The following is a 14,472-nucleotide window of genomic DNA, read 5'->3' on the forward strand; positions in this document are numbered from 1 at the left end:
GGTTGTTTGAAATACCGAATGAGCGTCGAATCAGCGTCAGATATACATTTGGGGTCGCAACATGCCCTCCCTGATTAAAATTTGCTGTTGCCCGTAATTGACGAAATGACGGCTCGTGTCCGGGAAAAAAAAATAACGGGTCTCTCATATCTCACGGCGCCGCTGCTTATTTTTATTGCTCCCCGCAAACATTCCTCCTCACTTCATTCCTCATCTATTTTTAAAGTTAATTGGGCGACCGCCAACATAAATATTGGTCCTAAATCTCGACTTTGTTTTACGAATATCTTCATACCCTGAATAATGATGCCATGTGTCCTCATGATCATTTGAATTCTCCGTCCAATCAGCCTCACCGTGTAAATTACATCGTGACATTTAGCAGAAACCTCCCAAAATAGAATCTAATCAGGTGCTACCGCATTGGTGTAAACATTTAAACCGAGCATCATTCTTGAAAAGCCACATCTTTGATACGTGCAGCTCCACGATTTCGTTTGATCTCATTACTTTTATGCGCACGTACCCTTTGTTGGAACCAATGAGCGTAAACAAGTTGTCACCCCCCCACAATGTAAACATTTGAAAGCATTAAGAAAAACAGAAATGCCGCTGAGGCACCCACATTCGTTTATATTCAGGGCAACGATTCTCCATATTTGAGTGACAGGTGTGTTTTCTGTTCAAGAGCCTTAGATATGATTTCTTTTTTTTTTTTTTTCTCCACACTCCTAAAAATGTAACCAGGGCAACGCAACTCATGCCTGCAGTAAGCCATACTTCATCCTGTGCCTCTGATCCTCAACGTGTTTGTGTGTGTGTGTGTGTGTGTGTGTGTGTGTGTGTGTGTGTGTGTGTCTTCAAGTTTGTGTTTAAAAGAGAAAAGTGTGACAGAGAGAGACTGCCAATCTCCCCCATGATGCCTTGCCATCTGCTATGTTTGTGTGTACGTTTTTGTTTTTTTTTGGAGGGGGGGGGTTCATGTGTGGCTGTGTGTTTTATGTGTGCAAATTGCCTAGTGAGTGTACATGAATTTGCAAGTGTCACTCGCCTAGAGGTTGCGGGGTCACATGAAGCGTGAGGTAATATTAGTCCCAGCCGCTCCAAGTGTGTGACTAACACAGCCTTCCTCTCAACTTATCAAAAGAATGGCACACAAAGCCATGAATAATTGAAAACGGGGTTATTTTGGAGCTGCATCGTGAGCACGAGTAGATCACACAGGCCGGGGTGTAAACATGCAAGAACAAAAAGTGACTGCGAATTAATTAGGATTCCGCCGTAAAGTTTTGGTGGTGCAATGCAGAGCAATATATTTGTACTTCTGCGATCTACAATCAAAGACGCATGACGTGAAAAAAGTCTCATGGCTTCAAATGCGCTGCAGAATGATCTTTTTTTTTTTTTTTTTTTTTTTTTGTGCTTGTCATTTGTCATGGAGACAAGTCTGTAGCTATTGTCGCCACCTTCTCATGGTGAAAGGCATCATGGGTAAAAAAAAAAAAAAAAAAAAAAGTCTTCCAGGGGCTCTCGGGGGAGCTGGGCCACGTTAAACAGTGTTATTACATCAGTCTGATGGCGCACAATAACCAGTGTACATTTCACCACCTGAGCTTGCGGTGTCATTATCTGCTCCATGCAATAAATAGCACATGCATCCCTCATCTATCTCTCTGTCCGGATGACCATCTGTGTTTGTCACGCTGAAATGGTAATAAGCCTCCCTCCCTCCCTGCCGCCTCCCTGTAACGCCTTCTCTTGCGTTACGTGTGTTCTTGACGCTGAGGCTGATGATCAGTCACAGCGTGTTGTGATGTCGGCCTTACAATGCATACATGCTCAACGTAGGTGTTTTTACGCCCTTGGCAACACTCGCGGTATATTCGCCGCTAAAATATCGCTGGCATCAGGCGAGATCCTCACACCTCCAAAAACTTTTCAGGAAAATAAAACAACCCCCCAAAAAAAGAGTGTGTGTGTGTGTGTTAAGCCATTTTGGTCAAAAAGTGAACAAACAAATGTAGAGACTGAACCATATGATTTGTGTAAAAACATGAAATTCACCAAATGTGGACATGTAAGCAGATTTTTTTTAATTTTCAAAACATTGTCTTCTAACCTTTTTTTTTTCTCCCAACCCATAAGTAGCCCACACATATATTTTACATTTGCAAAATCTCATGGCGTGTCACTCAACAAAAATGTAACCGGAGCAGATTCAGTTGATTGAAATAATGATGATCTCATTTTAATTTCCTTACAAGTTGACTTAATGTGATATCTGTGCCTGTTTGGTTGAACACAAAGCTCATTACACAGTCGTATGAATGGCAAGAGGTTGAGTGTTTCTTCTGCCGTCAAGCGGAAGAGCGTTTTCATTGTTCTGCCTGTCACCACTGCATAACTGGCAAAAATAAATCAACCCATTTACATTGTTTGTGCTAAATAAATCATCATACTCGGACTAATTACGTTGGATTACTTCCCACGGCACAGCAGATGATCCCCGTCTGTCCTTGGGAATAACTGATCTATAACCATTCAAAAACCGTCCACAATCTCATTTGTTTTTGTAATTGCCAGAACAGATTTGATCCGCGATCGTTTACTCGGCATTGACCTTAGACCAGTGGCTCTCAAACCGGGGTTGGTGAGTTGTATCTTGGGTGTTCATGAAATCATTCCCAATAAACAATGCATCATTTGAAAAAGATGGCACATTTCGGAATCGACGAACCCATTTCTTTATATAAACCGTAGTCTTAAATTGCTTCACATGCCCACAGTTGACGAATATTCACGACATCCCCTGACCTTAACCCTCAGGAGGGCAAGGAAAAACTAAAAAACATCAGAGGAAAAATGAGAAACCTTGAGGAGGGGCCGCAGATGGGAGACTCCCCCTTCCAGGATGACTAGACTGCAATGGATGCCAAGTGGGCAACATGTGACACAAAATTTGTGTCAAATGTAACGTGAGAATAATGTCAAAGTCCATTTGACAGGATGTAAACGCTGCGGGTAGACGTCCTCAGTGACCTTTGTGATTTTTTTGGGTATTCAGGGGTGCACATGGCAGCCATGTTTTAATTAAGAATATGAGGAGGTCCCTGAAAAGGTCACAAATTCTCAACATTCCGATTAGAATTAGCACCTCTAAAGATCAGATCCCAATACTGACCTCATATTTTCCTTTCGATGCTCCATCAGTACATTTTTTTGCTACACGCCCAACGACTGGAACCCAAGCACCAGCACGCCCCTGCTCACAGCGTCTCCCTCCAATAACCCAGCTGTAAGATGCTGCAAAGGATGTTGCTTGAATGCCGTCAAAGGCTCAGCAGCAGCAGCTGGAGGAGCCGATGCAGAGCAGCTGGACACAGGAGAGAAGATTTGGCCGTGAGCTTGAGGTTAGAGTGCGCGCTGCAGGAAGGAGGGAGTGGAGGGAGGGGGCGTGCGGGGGGGAATGAACGAAAGGGTGCCGCGCTGAGGATGGCGTCACGAGAGGTTAACAAGGAGACGGAGGACAGGGAGGAGGGAGATGAGGAGATTTCAGGAATACGGCAGCTCATGCAGAAGTGAGACGAGGGGAAGATTAAGGGTTTCGGAAGCGGATTGAGTGACAAAAGTGGAAAGGGGAAGAGAGAGAGAGAGAGGGCTTTGTCAGCAGGTGAAAGACAACAGGGTGCCCCCCGATAAACCGCGGGAAAGATATGAGGGGTTACGCCGAGGGCAGGCGGAGGCAGGGAGGCATCGGCAAAGCGGGCAAACGGCAGAGAGGGAGCAGACAGTGAAAAATAGATGAGCAGCGTCGAATGTCGGAGTGGCCATGTGTCTGCGCGCCGAGCAGCGGCCCTAGTTAGATTAACAGCAGCAAATTGAGTTTCCCTAAGAGGGGAATTTACTTAACGTGCTGCCGCTGGAGCTTGAACGAGCCCTGATTCTTCTTATCATATTGTTCAATTGAAAAAGGGACATGTTGAAAGCTTTTCTATTCAACCCCCCGATTACACCGGTCCGAGATAAGACCGAGGCTACGAAGCGGTGAACGAAATAGAGCCCGTATATCAGATAGACAGACGTGCCTTTCCAGATTGGCTATTTTTAGGGAGGAAGTGGCAGCCAGTAATGTGTTGGAGCAGGTCATTAGCTCGATAAGTAGACGGGGGAGTCTTTGAATATGCGCCGCACCAGAAATGCCTCTTTCGTTTAGGAAAATAGGCGAGGAAGGGTCAGCGGTAATCTCGACACGCCATTAGCGCCCACGCGGCGGGGATGTCACGGTGAAGGCGTCGCATTTGTGCATGCCGATACATCAATGACAATATGGACGATCAACAGCGGATACATGCCGTGTCACGCTCTGGACACTTACCCGTGGCGGGACATATAAGTTAGTACTTTGGCCTTCGGTTACCCGACTTCATCCACATCTTAATACCGCCGCTAGCACGTTGCAAATATATAAAACATGTCATGGTTTATATTGGCTGCAGGGATGGGCAAGTTAAATGCTGGAGTGTGGCGCCACAATTTTTCATGCCACTGGGGGCGGGGGCACATAGGACTACACACTTCCAAACCAAATGGTTCATAAAATCAAATAAAAATGGCACTTGTATGGATATAATATATGCACACACGTAAAATATGTGCTTTTAATATGTTTCGTTGTTCATATTACATTTCTCAAACATGTGTACTGCATTAAAAAATAAAATAAAACGCTATCCTAATCCAAAAAGAAAGAGTTTTATGCAAACAACAAAATATCCACAAAAATGGCCATTCAAGGACAAGCACAAAACTGCTCAACAGCAAACCCATATTAAGTGCAATAAATAAATGTGTGCATTTTATTATCTCTTTACAACTCTTCAAAACAATTATTAGGACTCCGCGTATTGTAGTATCGGGCAATGTAAGACCCGGTCTAAGTGCAGCTAAGCCATGTCTGCCATCTAGTGGTGAATGGTGATATTACAATTTAAAAGTAGAGTCCAAACCTATATATACTCGGCACTCACGAATTGGCATTTTCTCAGATTTAGTTTTTTTCCCCGATATATATATATATATATAAAATATTCCCCTCCATTTTTTGGGGGAAGGGGGCATCGGAGGATTAATCAATAGGTTGCTCAGAATACAAAAAAGCATATCAAAAAATAATACACCTTAATGACCAGAAATATTTATTTAATGTATTCATGTGTTGTCTGAACTTGACTGTATACGTTTACATTTCTACTAGAAATCAAAAGTGAATAGAGTCTGTGTCACCGAAATGAACTTGATGAATGGGAAAAATGATCATTTCCAGCAGTCTAAAAAAAAAAAAAAAAAAATCCACACTCTTTATTTTTGCCCATTTCCTCACTTTGTCAATAAAAACTAAAACGTTGCAGTGCATTGTATGTGGAGCCTCAAACACGATACGGGGCCGCAGTTTTTCAATTTTAGCGCTTCGGACATTGTGCGGTGCTCGGTGTCTCGTGCGTGGCGAAGAGTTGCTGACTGTCATTTTTGCGCCACGGTTCGCTTGAGTCGCTTGAGACATGAAGGTTCGCGTGTAACTGTAACGAACTCAAACGACTACATTTGGGCGTGCCCGCGTATTCGGCGTTGGTGCTCGGCTTCGGTCTCGCGCGCGTCATACGCGGTCGGTTAACAAAGGCTCCTTTCTTCCCCATCTGTGTTCTGACATGAAGGAATGGCAGAGGAGGACACGACTGAAGAGTTATCGAGTGAGGGACAGTGAGCCTTTGTAATTCTCCGCAAGAACGCAGAGCTGAATGATGCGACGCCATATGTGCGAGGCCGCGCGCGCTTTTATGAGAAGAGGAGCCAATGATAACCTTCCCCAAATTTACCGTCTTTGACGTATGTGCCGCTATTGCAGTTTTGCCGCGTTCTGACCCCTCAATTAAATGTTATCCATTACGGTAGCACACTCGAGCACTATTATTAATTGACTCCTTTATGTTCCGCCATAACAGTGAAATCGAATTACTTAAGTCCGAGCTCGAGATAAATTAGTTATTATGACTTTTGAGGAGAGTCGAGCAACTTAAAAATGTATCACTGCAGCTTATTTCACGGTTCACTAGCACAGAGGCTCATTAATGCTGAAGCCGTGTGGCAAAATAACAATTTCGGGCCTCTTTCTTGTCTTAGCCGGCGCATAGTGGCGCTTTTGTTCTGGTATTAGTTGAGTCAGGGCTGGCCCACATGAGCCCTTAATCCCAGTTAGAAGTGCTGCGGCAAAAATCAAAAGCCTTAATCCTACATTAGCATGAATTTGCCTTTAGTTTTTCCTTCACGAGGAGGGTTTTCTCCTACCTCGCTTTGAACATTTTTGGATGAGGCCCCTCTTCCCCTGGCAGTGCGCTGACATTTCAGCGATGAATCAGCGATGTGGTGACTATGTTTTCAACCGGTTTGGCTGACCTTCATGTATTTGTATGTGTGTGTGTGTGTGTGTGTGTGTGTCTACAGAGTGCCTCCTACCCCTGCTGAGTGAAGCCCCAATCACATTTCAGTCATCTCCAAGCAGCCTACAGTGGGACCATGCATCTGTGCAGCACAGGCGGCGCACTGGTCCAATTCAGCAGGCTGATCCCCGGGTTCCGCCTCAGGACCTCCCCCCTGTGTCTCCTTCTGCATCTCATCATCCTGCTAATTAAAGTGACCGATCTTTCCGCAGTACCAGGTATGTCCGGTGTGTTTTCCTTTTCCTCGTCATGTTATTGAAGCATACCTGCACTCTTTCGTAGCCCAAGGTGCAAGCGAGCCACCAGCGAAGTTAAAAAAAAATAGGGAGCAGTCATTCAAGGTGCTGTCACATGCCCTGGCATGTGGGCAAGGAGAGCCCCAGTCACAGACAAACTTTCAGGATCAATACAAATGCGAGTTTGTTTCTTTGCAATCTATTTTGCTTTTTATTTCTACAATACAGTGGTACCTTTCTTTCAAAATTCTAAATGTTCAACACGTGTGTTAAGACTTTTTGCACGATACTATTTGTCCGTTTCCATTCATTCCGGTCCATTCCTTTTGTCTGAAACCTTCCTAAATTCTTGCGAGAACAGGCTGTCCTACATAATCATTTGGTTGCCATAGGAACTCAAATTTCAGCGATCGCCGCGAGCATTTCTCAGGAAATAGGCAGGACGTCTGAAGATATTGCACGTTGACATTGAAATAGACAAGCAGTCAATCGGAGTTGAGCATTTCTTGATGCCTTGCCATCTTGTTACCTTCCGAGACAACCTTCCGACCCTTTTTTCCAAACCAATCGTCAGGGCCTCGCTTCTTCTTCTGGTGAATGGCAGCTGCTGTATAATCAGGTGTGACTGTATTGTACCATCGTGTGTCGGATTTGGCACGCCCATGTTTGCACCTCTGTGAGAAAGCGTGCGCGTGTGCGTGCGCGCGTGTCATGTAGAGGAGTGAAAGCCGCGATGTGAGTACATTGGAACTGGACCGCTGCTTGTTAATGCGTTTTGATAAGCCGGGAGGTTCCATCAGCATGTTTCTCATCATCGTTTTGATGACAACATTTGCACAGATTTCCCGCCTCAGTGGTCGACACGCACACACCCACGCACACACACTCGCAAAACAAACAATGCAAATTCCATTTCTCTGGAAGGTATTTCTTGTTGTTGTCATGTTGTTTTTATGTTTGTCTGGCTAATTTGCTAATTTGGCTGTCATATCGGCGACTACACGTTTCGTCTACGCGGGATGCGGTGAAGCTATACGTTTTCATGGCAACCTTTTGGTTGGGCTGTCGAAGCATCTCATGTAAAAAAAAGGCGTCGGAGAAAATACAGAGAATTATATTTCATTTGGGAGACATAGCACCAAATGTTGGAACTCTTTCAATGATCAATCGTGATTTAATCATCATCAAAATGGGCAACATATTTTGCGGTTATGAAAGGATCTTTTACACCTCATTGGCCATTTGCTTGTTGTAATGCCTTCAAAATGTATCATACACATATTGAACTAGACACAAAAAACACACACACACACACACACACACACACACACACACACATATATATATATATATATCCTAAATAAGAGTATTATACTTCATGGTAAACACCTGCTATTTTCCCATCATTCCAATTCGTTTAAAATTCACCTTTGAAATGACATGTATTAAATATGCAAACAGATCAATGTGCAGGTAACGTGTCATAAAAATCTCGAGTTACTTTGATCATGCTTTTACGCCTTTTATTTCCTGGCCCCTTTTCCTTTTATTTTTCGAAAGCATTATTATTTCCTGGCCACGCAAAAGACACCAATTCTGTGGAATTGGACCTTCTACAAATGTGTCTCAGTCATCTTTACGTCTGTTAGTGGCATTTGTCAAAACACACATAGGGCAAGAAATGCATTAGCGAACGTGACTTCAAGGCTTGTCAGACCACGGCTGATTTCGGTGTCAACCCCTGACATCAGTCATTTTTCTAAATACGAGCCAAATGCAATTTGTAACAGCAGCTCTCGCTGTCTTTCAAAAGAGGATGCATTTCACTTGCATTTACCACTTCCAAGGGACTGTCACATCCCGATTTGTCGCCGCCATATAGACTTCCCTTCCTTCCGATGTTGATTGCTTCGTTACACCTGCCACCGCAGCGCGGCCTCAGTCAGTCACTTGGACGATCACCAAAAGTAGGCAATCGGTAGGAGATTAGTCCGCTCCGGTGAAAACAAGCGGAAGCTTTTTATTAAGAGAAAGATTCCCTCTCATTAGGCCCCTATTTTGCGGGCGGCTCGACACAACCGCCATGTCATAACAAGTTTTTGTTGCGTGCAAATCCACCCAGAGTCAGTGCCTTGCTGGGGGCTTTTCCCTGGCTTTAAGAAGAGGCTTAAGTGGTAACATTGCCAGCGGGGTCGGTTTTGCAAGAGGATTGGTGTTGAAGCGCATTTAAGGGAGTACAGGAAACATTCTGGACTGTACATAAAGCCAGCGAGATCATGTTCGAGCTCAACAAGGCATATGAAATTCGGGCATAATCCTGTCACAGGAACAAGGCAGGCTGAGGTTACAATTTTTTATTATTTTTTTTGTAGTTTTGCAGGTTTTAGGGGCTCACGACTCCCAATGTCCCCGAGCCTCTCTTTGAGATTAGTCGGCCAGATATACGGTGCTCTTGAGACTTCACGTGACGGCTCCAAATTTGTTCTGATTGACCGCGCTGTGCCAACTGCAGCTTTATGTATCATCCTGGTGAGGATTGTGGCGAAGCATTCAATGAGACCACTTCATTTCTGACACTCGGGGATTTGCTTGATTTATTATTTTTTTTCTTGAAGTGTGTTTCTTTTCGAGAAATAATATAAAAACACCCACCGAGGCGTTGCTACATCTTAGAAAAACAATCTTCGCATGATCCAAATGCAAGCCAGAAAATGTGTTGTGGTCTGATGACACGCGGGAAGAATTTCTGGCCCCAATTTTTTTCATTTTGCGCCAAAACAAAATTGCACAATCACCAGAGGAACGCCACTCCCACAGAACAATCTGCTGGTGGGAGGATTCCTTCAGCTGGAACTGGGGCTTTAGGGACGGGTGGGGTGATGTTTACGACAACTTTTTTTTTTTTTTTTTTGTCCTAAAAGCTCCAGATGTCTCATAGAAAGCCGAGGAGGAATCGACTGAATTCAAATGATGATTGTACTTTTTGGAGTGGCACAGCCAAAACCAAAAAATCCAAAAGAAAAATCTGTGGTGTCACCTAAAGATGGCTGTGCACAGGATAGGCTCTCAAAATCTATACAGAGTAAACTTTGAGGGTAAAATATGAAGAGTAAATTTTACACTGGGGAAAAAAAAAAAAAAAAACATAGGACAGATTTTTTTTTTCACTCAGAAAAGTACATTTTACTGGGAGAGTTTTGGCGTACATTTTGCTTGCATAGTCTTAGTTCATTAAAATGAAATAAATAAATAAATACAGCGTTGCAAAACGAGCCCTGAGCATCCTACAGTTCCTCGCCGAGGAGAACGTCGCGGCGCTGGAGCAAGAACTCCTTTTAGTGAACGACCCCTCGCGAGCTCAGAGGTCATCAACTTCCGGCCTTTTAGTCATTCCAAAAGTCCAGGACACACACACACACACACACACACACACACACACACACACACACACACACACACACACACGGCGAGGCATCTGTTTTCTGTTTTACAGCCCCCGTTGATGGAGCGGCCTGCCAAAGAACCTCGGGGCCGCAGAGAATGTTCTTGTTTTCAAAACTAGATTCCGCACCCATCTTTTTAATCCACATTTTCAGTCATATTTAACTTTCTTTCTGGTTTTCTTAACTTTTCAAGCTGTAATCTACGATTTATTTACACATATTTACTATTTTCAGTACTTTTAGTCTTTTATTACTATTTATTTTATATGGTTCTGATATTTTAATCTATAATTTATTTTTGTATTTTTCTCTTTGGGTCCTTGTGGGTGGTGGGGTGGCCATGTGTTGGGGTGAGGACTGTGTGAGGGCGGGGGGGGGGGGGATTGCAGGAAGCACTCTTGGTTTAAGGATGATGTATGAAAGGCGCTTTCCAAATCAGGTTTGATTGATTGGTTGATTTCGCTTCGGAGATGCGAAAACGCGCAAACAGCTTTTTAGAATCCGTAAGTGATTATTTGATGGCGGCTTCTTTTTTTTTTCAGCTCCTATTCTGTCTTCAGAAAATCAGGAGTGAGTCAACACAGCAGGACCTTAGCCGCCCAGACTTGGGAGTGGGGGCGGGGGGGGGGGAGGGATTCAGGTTGCCATGGTAAGGGTCATCCTGCCTTCACCCTGATGGATCGCAGCGATTCTGTAGCTGACGAGGAGTTAAGCTGGCCACCATGGCAACAGGCCACAGACAGATAGCAAAGGGGCGGGTGCGCGTTGGAGCGCTTTGATTGATCTGACTCACTTGCGAGGAAAAATGTAGGTTCGGTCATATTGGCTCAATGGCCGGCTTGGAAAATTGCTGTTTTCGTGCACAGGGCAATTGCAGCACTTTTCTAATCCTGCATTCCAACACCAAGCATAATAGTCCCCATCATTCTCCTCAACTTCCTCCCTCTGGGCAAAAACAAATTCACAGTAATGTTGATGGACTGACCGAAATGGTCAAGATCTTCAGAATTTACAAGTGCAAATCCCCCGAGGTGATGCTTCTGCTGACAAATTGACCCGCCTGCTATTAATGCACACCAATTAGATGCTTATGTTTGTCATGTTATGCGCCTAATGCTTGCATAAGAGTGTCTTTTGCTGCAGTTCAGAGCTTGACTGGGCTGGAAAAAAAAGCAGAGTGTAAGAGAGTTGGACACAGAGAGGCGTTCCTCTAAAGCCCAAGCCAATCTTTTATTTATGACCCACAGGAAGTCCTTCAGCGTGTCCTCCAGATGATACCCAGGAATTTTTGCTCAACAAAATGCAGCACAAAACAATTTGGGACATGGTCAGCAGGGTGTTTGTTGTGTCATCGGTCTTGGTGATCAACATTCACATGCATTTATTTTTTTTTTGTTTTTGCTTTTCTCCTCTCAGCTGCGCCCAAATTCACCAAGATTCCCACAGACCAGATTGGAGTATCAGGGGGCGTGGCGTCGTTTGTGTGCCAGGCCAGCGGGAATCCCAAACCGGTCGTCTACTGGAACAAGAAGGGCAAGAAAGTCAACTCTCAGCGTATCGAGGTGGTTGTCACAGTGCGCAATGTCAAAGTCGATCGTTTGCTGCATGGCAAAGAATTTAGATTTTAGAGTCTCTGCATGTACTTTTTAATCAAATAGCCCTTAAGCACATGTTTTAGCTAACGGTACATTGCCGCAATGCTTCTGACAGTGTATAATTACAGCCTGTTTAAAAATGTCATCTGTTTCCTAAACATGAAACGTGAAAGTACCATGTGAAGTCCACACTACCCAGAAAAGTGCCAAGTTGCCAATTTCAAATGATTCATTAAAAAAAAAAAATGGCAAGTATATTAAATGGGGCTTCAACGTCAGTAAAAATCACGCGGTTCTCTCCGCTCTTGGAAGCTGTGGGAGCTGTCAATCAAGCACCACGATTACGACTTGGGAAAACAGGATGCTATTTTGTCAAGCGTCTTATGACTTCATATAAATACACGTTTTAGCCTCCAAAACATCTCCACTTTTGATCTTCCCATCACTCATTTGCCACGGCGGACAACGAGGCGCTCCAAAGCAGCCACACCAGCTAGAAACCCTGGTCCACACAGTGGCTTATTTAAAAAAAAAAAATAATCATAATTTTACCTCTTTCTCACTTTTCCACCTTTCTGTGGGTAATCTGCACTCATGTACAAAAAATAAAAAATAAAATAAAAATACAGGAACCCAACTAAACATGATGACCCAATTGTGCAATTCCAACAATGGTGTCAATTTGTATCCTTCGCCTTTTTACAATCTTGAATTTTCATCAGAACACAGGTGCGACGTACAGCGGTGGAAATCAACCAACACTCCTTCAATACCAGCATTAACATTTAATTGGCATCCATTACAATCATTACGTGCTAAAAGTTTTACGGTTCACTCGAAGGCAATATTCTGCATTATGTTCTTTGGCAGTTGAGGCCCAGCCATTGGGAAGTGGGGTTAAATGAAGCAATCGTTGGCTTGCTCGGAGGGATGAACAGATGTAAACCATTGGAAGCCAATTTTCTTTTTTGGGGGGAAGGGGGAGGGAGGGGTCATGCACCAATGAGCAACTTGTATCTAATTGAAGCTTTAGTATGTGGTTCTTTTCATACATGCATGCTACTAAAACCATGACCGCTACTAAGACTTGCCTGAAAATTAATCATTGATTGTCACTTAATGCATGGGACCACATTGCATTCCCGACAGTGAGCCCAGAATGGTAAGTATGACTTGCTGGGGTGTCTTGCCACAAGACACCAGATTCTTGCAGGTATGTGTCAAAATCAGGGATGTCAGACCCATTTTTTGTCGCGGGCCACTTCGGAGTTACGACTTTCCGCAGAGGGCCGGTGGAAAATCTCATTATTGACCCATTTTTTGTCGCGGGCCACTTCGGAGTTACGGCTTTCCGCAGAGGGCCGGTGGAAAATCTCATTATTTATTACCCATGACAATTTGACATTTCGGTACAGATTGCAGCAAGAATCATGATAGTTGACACACATGATTTGTTCTAGCGGGCCACATAAAATGACGTGAGGGGGGGGGGGGCCGGATCTGGCCCCCGGGCCTTGAGTTTGACACATGTGGGCTAAATGATGGGGTCAAGTACAGTACCGATAATTAGCATAAACTCCACACTGCTGTTAAATTTCTGTTCCAACTTCCACATTACTGCTCAATCTAATTTTGGGGATTTAGATGCCGCTTGAAATTTACCCCCAAAAATAACAACCAAAGAAAAATATGAGCAATGATGGACCAAACAGCCGATGCAGTCGTACCAAACCCGAAACCACACCTTAACCCCTTTGTGGTTTTGTAACATTTTTGGTGGAATTATAATTTTACAATCCGAGCGGGACACCAAATTGAGATAGTGACAGGCAAAATATTGATTGCGTAATCATGCCTTTCATGACGTGAACAAAAAAAAAAAACAAACGATGACTGGAATGGAATTACTTTTGTAACCAGATACAGATGACGACAAAGAAAAATACGAACTTGTGACCCCCTGCGCCATTCATCAAATTGACCCTTGTGTTTATTTTCAAAACTCTTTCTATCGTGCCAAGATGACACCAAAAGCACCGGCGTACACGAAAGTAGCAATTGGTTTCAAGGAAGTACGCTGCTAAATTTAGCGTAGGTTGTTACTGCGACGGCGTCTTTATTGCATTCGTACGTTTTGCTCTGCTGAATGGAGGTCTCGTTTGTACTCGTCAATTAGCCGATATACTCAGGCACTTCCGGTGCTTTTTTTCTTCTCCAAATAAGATGATCTGCAATGTTGTAAAATGATCTTGAATTGTACAACAGGGATAAATAAAGTTTTCTAAATGTGAATCTAAAATGATTGGAAAGTGTTTGGAGACTCATAGTTTGTGGTATATTCATGGTTTAAACGTTTCGCTCTAACTCCTCTCGTTTACGATTGTGGATCCGCTTCCACTGCGACGACATTAATGTCTTTCTCTCTTGCCATCCAGACCATCGAGTTTGACGACGGCGCAGGCGCCGTGCTGAGGATCCAGCCTCTCAGAGCACCTCGAGACGAGAACATCTACGAGTGTGTCGCGCGTAACAGCGCAGGAGAGCTGTCAGTCACGGCAAAGCTGGCCATTATCAGAGGTGAGGCAAAGTCATGATCCCTCCATTTTCCGTTCCGGGCATGCTGGAGCCTATCCCAGCCGTTTTTGGGCAGGAGGCGGGGGACACCCTGAACCGGTGGCCAGCCGATCGCAGGGCAGACAAAGAA

General features: G+C 44.1%; 1 protein-coding gene across 1 annotated transcript in view; it reads left to right on the forward strand.

The window, feature by feature from the left end:
• LOC109507310 (receptor-type tyrosine-protein phosphatase S-like) overlaps positions 1 to 14,362 on the forward strand; it is a 24,282-nt gene extending 9,920 nt beyond the window's left edge. The window contains exons 2-4 of the mRNA XM_019856641.1: positions 6,499 to 6,712; positions 11,590 to 11,735; positions 14,204 to 14,362. Of these exons, the coding sequence (XP_019712200.1) occupies positions 6,571 to 6,712; positions 11,590 to 11,735; positions 14,204 to 14,362 (447 nt within the window). The 5' untranslated portion in view covers positions 6,499 to 6,570. The remainder of the gene's footprint in view (positions 1 to 6,498; positions 6,713 to 11,589; positions 11,736 to 14,203) is intronic.
• The last annotated feature ends 110 nt before the right edge of the window (positions 14,363 to 14,472 follow it).

Source organism: Hippocampus comes, unplaced genomic scaffold (assembly GCF_001891065.2).
Source record: "Hippocampus comes isolate QL1 unplaced genomic scaffold, H_comes_QL1_v1.1 scaffold105, whole genome shotgun sequence".
In the NCBI taxonomy this organism is placed as follows: domain Eukaryota; kingdom Metazoa; phylum Chordata; class Actinopteri; order Syngnathiformes; family Syngnathidae; genus Hippocampus; species Hippocampus comes.